Source organism: Cydia amplana, chromosome 15 (assembly GCF_948474715.1).
Source record: "Cydia amplana chromosome 15, ilCydAmpl1.1, whole genome shotgun sequence".
NCBI lineage: Eukaryota > Metazoa > Arthropoda > Insecta > Lepidoptera > Tortricidae > Cydia > Cydia amplana.
In genome coordinates, this window is record NC_086083.1 from 10,746,439 (window position 1) to 10,760,865 (window position 14,427).

Consider the following 14,427-nt stretch of genomic DNA (forward strand, 5'->3'; position numbering starts at 1 on the left):
TTTGCCACCCACTTCGCATGCAGGAAATGCTTTTTTTTTTTCAAGTCAGGGCGGTGCTTAACGGGAGAGCTTAACGTATAAAAAACCGTAGATTACATGTTTATAAAAACACCTGCGATATGGCAAACCTTAGTTTACCGCCCTAGGTTAACAAGAGTAGTAAAAAACCGGCTTACTCCGGCTCCATTTGATATTACAAACTCTCGATCATTTCTAATATTTTAAATTAAAAGTCCTTCGAGTTTACTAAGTACTAATTAACTAATTTGTCGTGTTGCTAATCACTTGATGATAATTGTGAAAACTAACCGGTTTGTTTTAGCTTTCTCTGTCGATTACATATCGTAATTTGAAGCTTACATGGATCTATCTACCTAATATATGTCCAGTATTATACATCCATGGAAAAACATTGTCTTCCCTTCTTAAGTTTAGGTAATAATGTAGGTACACCAGAGTGCATTACACCGGGTGTAACTAGGCTATCGGTTTACCAGGGCTCCTTGAAATCGTAAAAATTTATCGCGGAACTTAACGACTTATTGTTCCTACGCTCGCAACCTACTATTATGTTACATTAACTGAAGCCCTAAGCTGGAAACTGTACGGTATTTTGCTAAAATATTGTTAAAAAGCGTCCAAGTGCGAGTCGGACTCGCCCATGAAGGGTTCCGTATTTAGGGGATTTATGACTTACTAGATCTTGTTCAAACCAATTTTCGGTGAAAGTTTGCATGGTAATGTACATCATATATTTTTTCTTAGTTTTATCATTCTCTTATTTTAGAAGTACAGGGGGGGGGGACGGGACACACATTTTACCACTTTGGAAGTGTCTCTCGCGCAAACTATTCAGTTTAGAAGAAAATGATATTAGAAACCACAATATCATTTTTGAGGACCTATCCATAGATACCACACACGTATGGGTTTAATGAAAAAAATTTTTTTGAGTTTCAGTTCTAAGTATCTAACCCCCAAAATTTATTGTTTTTTTTTCTATTTTTGTGTGAAGATCTTAATGCGGTTCATAGAATACATCTACCTACCAAGTTTCAACAGTATAGTTCTTATAGTTTCGGAAAAAAGTGGCTGTGACATACGGACGGACAGACAGACAAACAGACATGACGAATCCATAAGGGTTCCGTATTTTGCCATTTGGCTACGGAACCCTAAAAAGGTGCCGTTTTCAACAAAGTCCGGGCTTGTCTGTAACGGCGCCACCATAGCTACAAAGATTCGATAAGCGACACCGACCGATTATCATTGTCAACCAGTTGTCAACAATTATAGATTAGTTCACGAAAGCTGGCGCTATTTTGCTTAAATTTGTATTATCTTTCAAATATATTTTTTTGTACAAAATACCCTATTGTTTTCTTGCGCAATGAGTTTCAATTTCGTTGGATTTTATATAGTTTGTAACGGACACCGTTAGCTAAGCTAGCGGAACCAGCAGTATTGTTTTTATCGCACAACGACCAAAAGGCGCTCCATTATGATCCCTGATCCACACAGTTAGTTCAGATTCTGAGGTCTAACTAATACTGGTTAATCTGAAGTCAATAGTACCGTCATCCACCCAGTTAGCTAATCATTAGTGAACCTTAATACAGGGAGACAAGGTCTATCCATGACCAGTTAAAATTATGTTAGTATGTTTTATGTAGACTAACAGTCATGGGGTGTCATTCCATTGACTACCAAGCACGAGCGACAAGGCTCAGATAAATAGCATAGAAGTGCGCTCTCCGATTCGATAGTGGACAACGTCGATTGTTGTATCTTCCTATTTTTCGTTAGCTATTGAACAAGTAGACGTAACATATTTTGTTCTGAGGTTATTAAATCGCCCTTATTAAATCGGATTGAAGGAATTTGAAATAAAATGAAAGTATTATAAAGTATTATAATATTTGCTTTGAACTCATAAGGTTTGATAACTGATTGACGGAGCCACTTCGCGGGGCTTATTTTCCGCTGTGTGGCGAGTTCATCCAAGACTTTTTTATGAATAATTATTATTATGACAAATCACAAGTATGAAGTTTTGCATAAGAAACATTTTCGAACAAATAATAGTAGGAATATTAAATGTATGTTACCTAAAACGCACCATCTGTAAAATACACGTTACATTGGTTGGCTCGAGAATTTCCCCGGCGCTCGCGCATTCATACCTATAATACGGCCAGGTCGGATCTAACACGACTTATCTGACAGATTGATCGTCGTGTACGGTACTAAACAAAGAACGAATCATACCTTTAGTAGGACGACTCGTCTTATTATAAATTTCATAGTTGGTATACAGCTTTTCAAAGGCACGAATCGTATTGCTATCAAAGGTATGTATCAAAGTGCTATAGAAACGTCCAATATTCTATATAGTTTCTATTTGTATTACGAACCACGGCCGAAGGTCGAAGGTTTCGTTGTAGTTACAGGGTCAAATAATATTTGCGTAGGTGTAGGATGGAGTGTCGTCGGTGAGATAATCCGAATGTTAACAAAGGCCTAGTTGTAAATACAACTCACAATTGTTTTCTCAAAAACGTGTGACACCGTAAGATTGTGCACCAGTTAGTTAAGGTAGTTTACAATCTAACATAGGTTAGATTAGGCTTCGCAAGTCAATGTGTAAATATCAATTTTAATACCTAACCGAGCTATGGCATTTATTATGTAACTAGCGACCCGTTAACAAATTATACATAAACCTTCCTCTTGAATCACTCTATCTATAAAAAAACACCGCATCAAAATCCGTTGCGTAATTTAAAAGATCTAAGCATACATAGGGACAGACAGACAGCGGGAAGCAACTTTGTTTTATACTATGTAGTGATGTAGTGGTGACTAAAATAGGTCGTGCGACGAAATAGACTGCCAAATTAATAGCTATTTTATCATGTAATGAATTACTAAATAGCCTGCCAAATAACTAGCTATAAAAATGCATAATGCCGCCATAATTGTCGGTCATCATGAAGCTAATTAACTCGTCGCATCACTTAAACTATGAGTTCTGACGTGTAATGGTGACGGCAAAAGGTTTTGACCTCGAAAGGTCTCTAAATTAGTACAGCGAGTTTATGAGATAACCGAATGAAAGTTTAGCCTCGGGCACAGACCAGATAGATAAGCTAAACGAGATTTTTTTTTTTTTAAACTTTGTTATGTAAATATTGATTGTTAAATTCTGTTCGGGAAGAGAGACGACTCTTCTCTTTTCGCACAGACTACATTATAAATTCTTACGTACCGTAAAACTACCCAACTGTAGTCGGCCTAGGCATATCGTATAATTTAAATGGAAATTCACTTACAGGTAAATTCGTTTAATTTTGTAACTATAGTCCAATACTGCCACTAAATATGGTCCAGAAGTTTAATAGGTACGTAATTTCAGTATTAAATTTCAATGTTCTTTTTCTGTTTCTCCCTTTTATGAAAGTACTTTGCGTAAAAACAGTCATTAAAATAATTATTACTCACCTAAACGAAGATAATTGAATTCGTTTTGCACCATATAGTTGGGAGATTTTGGAGTATAGTAGGGTGTTTTTACGATAGGTGTTTAGCTTAGCAATTAGCATATGTAAAGCCAACGTGCTGTTCTACTTAATTCAAAGCTTTGCAGGTGATAAGAACTTTACAGCCTGTTTGAACTAATTAATTATAAAAATAACGAGATTTTCTTATCAGTGGCTGATAATAAACAGAATTAACAAGAACTAATCTTCATTACACTTGTGACTTCATCTCGTATCATAATTCCGCATACCTAGCTGTGTTGTGTCATTTTTTGCAGTATGATAAAATTGAGCACGCAGATTAAACTCTTTAATTATTCGTCATCCGAAAAGGAAGACTAGACTGTACCATATACCATATTGGTATATTCGGTTTCATAATATCTCGGTCTGGGTCTGGTTTTTTTTTCTAAGATTGGCGATTGAACTAGAATCACGATACAATTTTAAGGTGCACGGGGACCTTGTCCTTTCACACTGAACTTGCTTATAAAATTAAATAACTAGTAGATAGTGTACAGTGAGGTACACTGAGTACATTTTGTACATGTCTAGGTATATAGTATTTCACAAAAAGAAAAGAATAACAGTAATCAATGACTTCACAGTTTTTACACTTAAACACTGAATGAACGTTAAAATCTCATTATACTGCTTTTATTTAGTTAATATATAGTTACGTTAAGTACGGAACGTCGGAGGTAAATCTTAAAACTTAGATACGCGATCAAGTCCCGTTGTACAGTTTAAATCAGTTATATACTTGGTAGTTAGTAGTGGAAGAGCCGTGATCGCAGTTACCATATTTTGTGTAGATTATCTGACCAGATTGGCACGTAAACCAGCGACGTACTTAGTTACAATTAGCGCTCCACCGCTTAGAGAAGTAGTGCAAATTCAATTTGTGCGCATACAGGAAGTCGTGACGATACCCCACTGTTTTCACTTAAGGGGGGACACGCACGACTTCGTAGAATATACGTGTTTTTTTATAATAATTCGAGCTAATCTAGTCTTTTCTCTGTTACCTATTATCCTGCTGAGTATTAAATCTCTACATCGTTATAGCGGCAATAGGTATTTAAATATTCTGTAAAAAAACTAACCTCTTAAGCCGGCTGTACACACTCTTCGTTACCCTCTCCCCGAGAGACTCAGCAAAATCTCGACCCAATCGGAGAAGCACGTGACGAGACGAGAAAGGAGCACATTTACAGACTCTTGGGGTCTCTCGACGAGTGTGTACAGCCGGCATTACGGTTTGTAAGAGATACAATACAGCCCGCTGACAAACAGACGGCGGAGAGTGTGGACACTCTTGACTCTCTTCGGGTACTGAACCCTAAAATATCTAGCTAGAATATCTAAACAGGCAAATCTTAGTCGTGCCTTAAGATAATGTTAGGCATTAGGAAGACTAATATAACGTCAATGTTGCACGTTGTTGTCCTTTCTAAAAAGGCCCGAGGCGAATCCACAATGGATTTATCATTCACAAAACATCTTTTATGTCTCAGTACAATTCGGGCTCAATTTTTAAATTAAATAGTTAAAGCTGAGTACCTACATGGAAAGATGTTCTCGTCTCTGATATCAGAAAATCCACTTACTCGTATAGTTAGATTTTTTTAAGATGTCCGAATAAGAAAAACACAGTATCATTTTCTCTGTCCTGGGTGTACCCATGACTCAGGATTTGTGAGGACAATATTTGTGCTCTTCACACAAATAAAAAAATGCTCTTACCGGGATTCGAATCCAGGACCAGACCATGGACCGTTCGACTAAGCCAGACCAGTCGTCAAGAAAAAGTGTCACTTGCCAAACTATACAGTATACATAGGGTAATGTCCTTTGAGATTTGAGAACCCTGAAACCCACTTCATAAATGCACTCAAAAGTCGTTCTTACATTGGTCTGTCTGTTAACAAGTAGTCGGTAAGCATTACGATTTGCCTACCTTCACCTACCGGTGAATGTCAGCGGAAACTACAAATCTATTTTTAGCACCGAATAGTTCAAAGGTAAATAGTGCTGAGCTGAGAGTGCTGATCCTCAGGTACCTTTGAACTACTCCCTAATAAAAATAGATTTGTAGTTTCCGCTGACATTCACCGGTAGGTGAAGGTAGGCAAATCATAATGCTTGCCGACTACATGTAGTCATTGATTGAGACAAATGAGCGGAAGAATGCGAATTAAAAATCGTGATTTGATTTCATTGGGTCATACGGTCAATTGAAATTAATGGATACTTTGTCCTAGATACCTGCTGTGCCCAGTGTACATTTAAGCGGTAGACATACTTGTACTCGCAACTGAAATAAGTAACCTATGAGGGTTGAGTTGAAAGAAGTATATTTAGTAATGAAACTAAGGCTCTTTTTAGGCAAAATTAAACGTTTTCACTGCTTCTGATTGTATACCTAAATATCGTAATAGTTGTTAGACTTGTTAGCTTACATTCGTGAATGCATACTGGCAAAATACTACATATTTCTTTTGTTCTATGATTTAAAGAAAATCCGATAGACTGTTTGTTCGTCAAGAATATTTCAGCCTTATGGTTTATATCTCAGCGTTATTTCAGATATAAACATGTTTTTCATGATGTCGTAGACATGAAGGTGTTAACTTTGTTGCCTTATAGTACAATTATCTATATTCATAACATGCGTAAGGAGTTTATATGTAAGATCAGATTAGGTTACAAAGTAGCGTCATACATTTCTCGAGCAAACCATATAGTTCCTATTAATAATGAAAATATCTTTGACCTGAATACTAGTATGTTAGATTTCATAACGCTTGCTTCAATGGGCTTTTAACATGGAAAACACTCGCTTTCTACACATACACATCTAAGAATGATGTAACGGTACTTTACCTTGACCGAAAAGGGCCCATTCTCAAATCGGTGACATCACACTGCCGAATACTTTTGTTTGTTTATTGACCGATCATAGGACTCTATTCAAGACGTTTCAATAACACGTTACGATATCGCTAATTGGTGACATACTGATATGCACACATACTTTATTGCTTATAATTAATAAATGTGAAGTATTTAAGGTACTTAACGTTCCAAACTAGTGACTTCCGTATATAATTACACGGTAACATAAAATCCACGTCATAAAAAATCGAATCTAGACGCTACAATATCGGCGATATGACGAGCTACCATTTAAACCACTAGAATAGGGCCCTTACATCTTAGATACGTGATATTGCGTAATATGATAATTGACAAGGTCGCCGATCCTTAATGGGTTAATTCAAACTGTTTATACGACAACGGTTTCACTCACTTGAATTTTTAGTCGCTATTGGCGACATGTTTCGGGCCCTTCGGGGGTCCATCCTCAGGCTCGAGTGCTCGCGGCGACTCTAGTGCATGAGTTGCAGTCCTGAGGATGGACCCCTGAAGGGCCCGAAACATGTCGCCAATAGCGACTAAAAATTCAAGTGAGTGAAACCGTTGTCGTATAAACAGTTTAAATAAAATATGTCTCACGAAAGTTTAATATCGAGGGTTAATTCAACTTTATATTATAACGAGGGATCTAGTACATACATGATTTACTTTATCTGTTAGGATTTCGAGTCACGGGTCGCGAGGCCACGATCCTCAGGCTTTATTACTAACAAATAACAACTCTTTACATACTAAAATAAGGTATAAATTCGGTTAAACTATTTGCTTGTATGGGATAACGTAACATCTATTGTGCTCTCGTAAAGGCCTTTTTGCTCGTCTTTGCTACAAAGGTAGTATTAACCAGCAAATTGTTTTTTTAGGAGTTTGATCTCTACCATTTATTTAGATGAGGTTCCATTGTTAAGGCATCAATTGAATAATGGTATACCAAAGTGATTGTGTACTACATATTAATAGGTACTACTTATGAATGTATGGTTTACTAATAAGGTAATTCGCAACGGATGAGCATGGATTGATGCGGATTGATTAATGCGGTATACTTTATGAAAACTGTCCCTAATTTGTAATAATCATTACTACTAATGTCATGTCATCTTATTTATCTATCTATCTAATACCTTTAAACGATCAATTCTTGTTTATTTATTTATATATATGTATATTTCGGGGATCTCGGAAACGGCTCTAACGATTTCGATGAAATTTACTATATGGGGGTTTTTGGGGGCGAAAAATAGATCTAGCTAGGTCTTATCTCTGGGAAAACGCGCATTTTTTATTTCGTTTTTATATGTTTTCCGAGCAAAGCTCGGTCTCGCAGATATTGTTTCTTAATGTTTGCAGTATATTGCTGCTCGCTAAATTAGAAAAACAATAATTATCGTGTCATAATTAAGTGTAACATAAAAAAACTTCTTAATTAATGATTAGACGGGTAAAAAATTCAATATAATATATGGTTTAATTGATTGCCCGTATTGGTTGCTACACTGTATAATTAGGTTTCCGGTTACGAATGAATTAGAGTCGGCATGATTATCTTTATAGATAGCCTATTCTTTAATTTTATTAGCATGCTGTTTATGCTTTTTCAAGTAATACACGAATGCTGGCATGAATGAAAAAATTGTAATATTAAACTGCGGGTACGTTAAGGCGGCCCGATTTATAAAATTTTCGATTGAGCGAACTTTTTGTAAATGTGTAACGATTCCGTGTATCATTATTAATTAGTTTAAGTTTTGTGCTAGAAACAGTACTAAACGACTACAAAGAAAAGTCAACTTATTGTTTATGCCATAAGGAGGAACGATATTACCTTTTACACTTGAAACTTCAATCCTAAAAGTTGCTCTATAGACAATAAATTCGAAATTCTGAAATCGGCCTGCCACTTACATTAAGCAATTTGTATGCCACACTTACGGATAAGTATAGACCAAGATCTAGGGTTTGCAAGATCCGTCAATTTTTCGGATCCGGATATTATTATTATTATTATATAATTATAGGCGAGCAGCTATTGAGCTGATGAGCCTATGTCACACAGTGTCCAGTGTTATATAGTTCAAAGTTTGTATAGTCATATCACTTCACTAGTAATCATCAGTCTAACTTATTGCTTAAAAGCCAATTGTCCAATCTGTTTTTAAACACATTGACCGAGGGGGCAGTCACAACACTATCCGGTAAACGGTTCCAAGCCGCCACGACACGGTTGGACAAGGAATGATATGCAGCTTTAGTAGTAGTGGGAGTGCGAACAATTCGTAGGCTGTGACCTCGGGTCTCGCGGCTGACAGTTCTCTTATTGATTATTTTGTGGATGTCAGGGAGGTTGTAACAGTGGGTGATAATCTTAAAACACTCGATGAGGTCTCCTCTCACTCTCCTAGCTTTGAGTGTGGGCAGCTTCAGTACCTTTAGCCTTTCTTCATAAGGCAAGCGTTTCAGCTTAAAAGGAATCTTGGTGGCTCTTCGCTGCGCACTTTCTAGAAGGTCAATGTCTTTGACGAAATAAGGATTCCATACTTGAAAAGCATATTCTAGCAAGGGCCGGACATATGTTTTATAAATTTTGATAAAAGCTTCAACAGATATGCATTGAAATGAGCGTTTTATAACATACAAGAACGAATTTGCCTTTTTGACTATGTTATTTATGTGCTCACCCCACTTCAGGTTATTTGTAACTGTCACACCGAGATCCTTTTGGGACGTCACCGCTGCAATTGGAGAGTTCCCTATCATGTATTGGACCATAGGGTTTCTTTTACCGAGGTGCAGAACTGCGCATTTGTTAACATTCAATTTCAATATCCACTTCGAAGTCCACTCCGTTAACCGATTCAAATCAGCTTGCAGCTGGCCCGAAGAAACATGAGGGTTGGCAAAGAACTTGCCATCGTCAGCAAAGAAGCACGACTCTGACTCTATTAGTGCTATTAAGTCAGTCACAAATATTCCAAACAGAGTTGGAGACAAGACAGATCCTTGAGGTACTCCACTCAGCACGTTTAGTGGCTGAGACAGGCAGTCACCGACTCGCACACTGAAGGTTCTGTCTGACAGGTACCCTTCTATCCATTTTAGTAGCTTTCCACGGATTCCAAAATGATCTAGTTTCAAAAGTAGTCTCTGATGAGGAACCTTGTCGAATGCACGTTCAAAATCTAAGTATATAATATCTACTGGGAGGTTAAGGTCCATACTTTCGGTCCAAGCATGTACACGGGTTAAGAGATTAGTAACTGTAGATCTTTTTTGCACAAAACCATGCTGCTTCACCGATATTAAATTTTCCCTATTGAAGAAACCTGTTAACTCCTTGCATATAATCTTTTCCATACACTTGCAGATGATGCTTGTGAGACTTATAGGTCTAAATTTGGATGGGTCGGTCTTGTCACCATTTTTAAAAATTGGGGTTACTAGGGCATGTTTCCAATCCCGGGGTACACAACCAGAGTCAAAGGAGCAATTCATAACTTCTGCCAGTTTCGGGGATATCACCGCAGCAGCCTGCTTCAATACAATGCTTGGAAAACTATCAGGGCCAGCAGCCGAGTTAACATCCAAGGCATTCAGGACATCAAAAACTTGCTTTGGTGTGAAAAGTACGTCACATAGTGCGGTCTGAACACGAGCCACCTTATCGACTACAGGATCCGGTTCCTGAGAGTAAGCTTTATGAAATTCAGCAGCAAAAGCGTTGGCAATGTCTATGGGGTTGGTAAGTAGGTCTCCACTAGGACTTTTAATTGCAGGCGGAATTTCCACTCTGGATCCACTGAGCCTGCGAATGTGGGCATAGAATTTCTTGTCACCGTTTGATATTTCGGATATTAAAATTTGACGGATCCGGATATCCGGATAATTCGGATAATACGGATCTGTATAAAGAAAGGTGACGAAATTTACAACTTACATACAACGAACAGCTAGTAAAATGTAAAATTTTCATATTTTAGTTAATTATAATTATTATTATCTCAAAACGATATAAATAAGTATAATAATATATTCAGTGTAGTCTTAATTAGGTATTCCTATTAATAATATTATGCATTTTTCTTTTAGGAGGCCGCGTAGTCGATTTGTAACCGAAAACGCCAAAAATGAAGTAATTAAAGCAAATTTATTTCAATATATCTGCTCAGAAGAATTAATTCTAAAGGTGCCTAAAAACACCGCTTTAACTTCGGCGTTTTTTCTTAAATTTACCATTATAAGCTCACAAAATAGAAAATGGAGAAAAAGTTACATTTATGTACTTTTATTATTTTATACCTATGTGATGTGATTAGAGATGCAACGAATAGTTGTTTGGCCGGATACCGGATACCGGATATCCGGCCTGGACACTGGCCGAATATCCGGTATCCGGCCGCCGGATATTCGGCCGGCGGAACTATAACTATATTTTGAAATTTGCAGGTGCGCGTCGTGCAGGTTTCGACCTGTTTCGTAGTGAACATTCGCGCGGACACATTTCTAGGATCGTAACGAGTTTTATCATGTCATTACGTAGTAAGTTCGTTTATAGTTAAAAGTGCGCACGCGTATTTTTGTGTAAACAAATAAGTGTATTGTGTGACATTAGTTACGTATTCATTTCTATCTACTGTGTCGTTAGCATTATGACCGTGACTGTTTTTAGACTCCATTTTTTACCCCAAAATGTGTTAATTTTACTATCCGGTATCCGGCCGGATACTAAAATAACGGCCGGATAGGCCGGATACCGGATAGTAACCGGATATCCGGTGCATGTCTAGATGTGATATAATTATACTATTAAAAAACGTACTTACTTTACCTTGGTAAAATAGCTATACCTTCAGTCGTTAGATTGAGAAAAATGGCTTAGAAAAAGTATCTAACTCATTCATTCAGTCCCCATTACAACAATCTTCCATTATAGGTATATATAAAACTTATATAAATCCAGTTAATAACTGCAAAATAATGTAAAATTACTACAAAAGTTTCGCGAAATTAAGAAATTTGGGCTACAGCTTCTTAATAACGAGAAAAAAATATCAATATTACTTACTCGGTTAGCAGCACATCAAGCACATGTTAACAGAAGACTGGGAACCGACACGATAACACAAAAAAGTCACGATAACACAACAACACACACAAGCACTAATGATGTTCCAGGTAAACGACCCAAAGGCGACTGAGCGAAAACCTATTACAATAACAATTACTTTAAAACATACAAATAATTACCCTTATTCCAGTCAGGAGACTGTACTGACTAAGACTGTTACTGTTACTACTGTTTAGTTTAAGCAATATTTGTATTTATTTTATGACGTTATCGCGTACCAATAACGCGACCAATGCAATATTTAACGGATCCGTGAGATCCGAAATATCCGGATCCTATGAGACGCTGGATCCGGATCTTAGATTTGACGGATATCCGGATATTTCGGATATCCTGATATCCGGATCTCAAACCCTACCAAGATCTCTAGAACTGTCGTGTCACCAGCCCCTTACAATTCTTATGGCTCCTCTACACGATGGGCCAGCGCCGGCCACTCCAAGGGACGCAGCCATGCGGTAGAATGAGATAGCAATATCACTTGCTCCCCCTAACGCATAAATGCGTCCCTTGGAGTGGCCGCCGCTGGCCCATCGTGTAGAGGAGCCATTATACATTCGCCGTCATACTTTTTGTTCTAACTAACAGGCCGGTACCGTCCGGCGGACTGTTAATCAGTGGGCCCCTTAATAATTATGCCTACGACACAGTTCTAGAGATACTGGTATAGTAGGTACTTTACAAATGAAATAAATCACGTTCTTTATTTCATCCCTCTTTTGTCCTTAGTCGAGAATCCGAACTACGACAAAGGCTACTTCGGACCATGGCGCATGTGCAAGAGTCTGCTCTACAACAGGGAGAAATGTGGCGACGACGTCTCCAAATTCAGGCCATCGAGTAAGTACCCTTTCAATGATATGCAATCCTGCGAATCTACTGGTTTAGAGTGAAAGAGCCTACCTATATTACTTTTTCACTCTAGCAGATCGCTGCCTCCCGCCGTTGCAGAGCTTTGAGGACTAGGTTGAACATCTCGCTAGTCGCTTCTCACAGATTCGATTTCGGGTCAGCAAAGAAATACAAAATTCAATCCTAAATTTAAAAATTTAAAGCCGGTTTTTGCCTGTCCAAATCAACCCTTAGGAGTAGTTTAGGATCAACGGCTTAAGGTGAAACACGAAAGTGCTTAATTCCATCAGTATAAAAAAAATAATATCACAGACCGTTTATATCTCAGACCGTATAATCAAGTCTGTAGACCATTTTGAAACTCCTTTTTAGGCGTTCATCTAGATGGAATGGATTAAATGGATAAACTGATTCGTAACGAAATTTGATATTTGAAAACGGCAAAAATATTTTAGTATAAATTCGTTGAATCATTTATGCATAACTAAAACAAACAGCATAGTTCTACGCTTATGAATTAGATATTGAATGGTTAAACAATAAAGATGAAAAGGAACGAAACCGGGATACAGAACGTTCTAGAAGCTCTATTAAGTCTATTATTACATTCATGTATAATATTGCCCTTGAGCTAGTCTTGATTTAACATCAAAGTCGTTCGGTATCTGCAGACTGTTGGGATATTTGGGATAAATTTACATAATATGTGGTTAGCCTAAAGGGATTATTCAAAATGTGTACAGTAGCGGATGAAATAACTCGCCAGAAATACCTATCTGCCACCCTGGAATACTTTTCAAAATAGAGATTTATCTTTGCAGTTGTTAAAAAGTATATGTCGCAGTCAAATTGTTCTTATATCTTTCTGTTAAGCTAAAATTTACGACATTTCAACCAAAAGGTCGGTTATCGATAAGGTTGATTATAAATTGAAGTTATATCGAAATAGCGCCTTACTGTCAATCGACCATAAAGTACCCTTTTGGTTGAAAATGGCTCATTTATTAATTCGTTTGTAATTTATTGGTAGGTAGGTACCTAATACCTACCTAAAGTACCTACTTTTGACGCGTCTGTTACGCTACTAAGATTTTAACAGCACTTGAGAGTTGAACTAACTCTAACTTTACTTAGGTAGTATTTGCACGTCAATCAATCACAGTTATTGCAAATTAATTTAGCATGACCGCCAAATAAAGTATACGGCAACTGTATTCAGTATTCACACATTCATTTTGAATTTACCGTTAAAAACCAACTATATCCAAGTATTATCTTTTTATGAGAATAATTATTTAGTAGCGAAATCTGATTCGCTCTGCATTAATTCTTGTCTATGATTTTAGACGAGTAAAAATGAAGTGATCAGCTTAACTTTCATACTATAAATTGAGAAAATCCGTAGGATATTTTCTAGTAAAGTTTGATTATTGTATAGCTATACATTAATTTACGAAAACAAAACGTGGATCTAATATTTATTTAATAAATAATTAATAAATAATAAAAAAACATAATCATTAAAACTAATAATAAACTAAAAACCGTCTAATATGGGCCTCCACCCTGCATCGTACCTGCATGATAAAACTAAAAAAAAATATATGATGTACATTACCATGTAAACTTCCACCGAAAATTGGTTTGAACGAGATCTAGTAAGTAGTTTTTTTTTAATACGTCATAAATCGCCTAAATACGGAACCCTTCATGGGCGAGTCCGACTCGCACTTGGCCGCTTTTTTTAACGTTTGGGTGTTTGTGTTAATTTTTTAGAAAGCAGACTAGCTCATATAAACCGTACCGAAGACAATATAACTATAGCCTAGTTAGTTTTAGATCATAACATTCGCTTGCCCTTGTCCCATTCACTTGGGATCGGCAAAGCGGTTTTCTTCCACACCTTATTATTATTGGGGTGGTATCGGGCCTTTGAGTGTCACGTCGACCAAGTATTGATCTATTGTGACG

The 14,427-nt window shown here is 37.1% G+C and overlaps 1 protein-coding gene across 1 annotated transcript in view; it reads left to right on the top strand.

Annotated features, from left to right (window-relative positions):
* LOC134654600 (uncharacterized) overlaps window positions 1–14,427 on the top strand; it is a 62,077-nt gene that overhangs the window by 13,280 nt on the left and 34,370 nt on the right. The window contains exon 4 of the mRNA XM_063510069.1: window positions 12,334–12,444. Coding sequence (XP_063366139.1) covers window positions 12,334–12,444 — 111 coding nt within the window. The remainder of the gene's footprint in view (window positions 1–12,333; window positions 12,445–14,427) is intronic.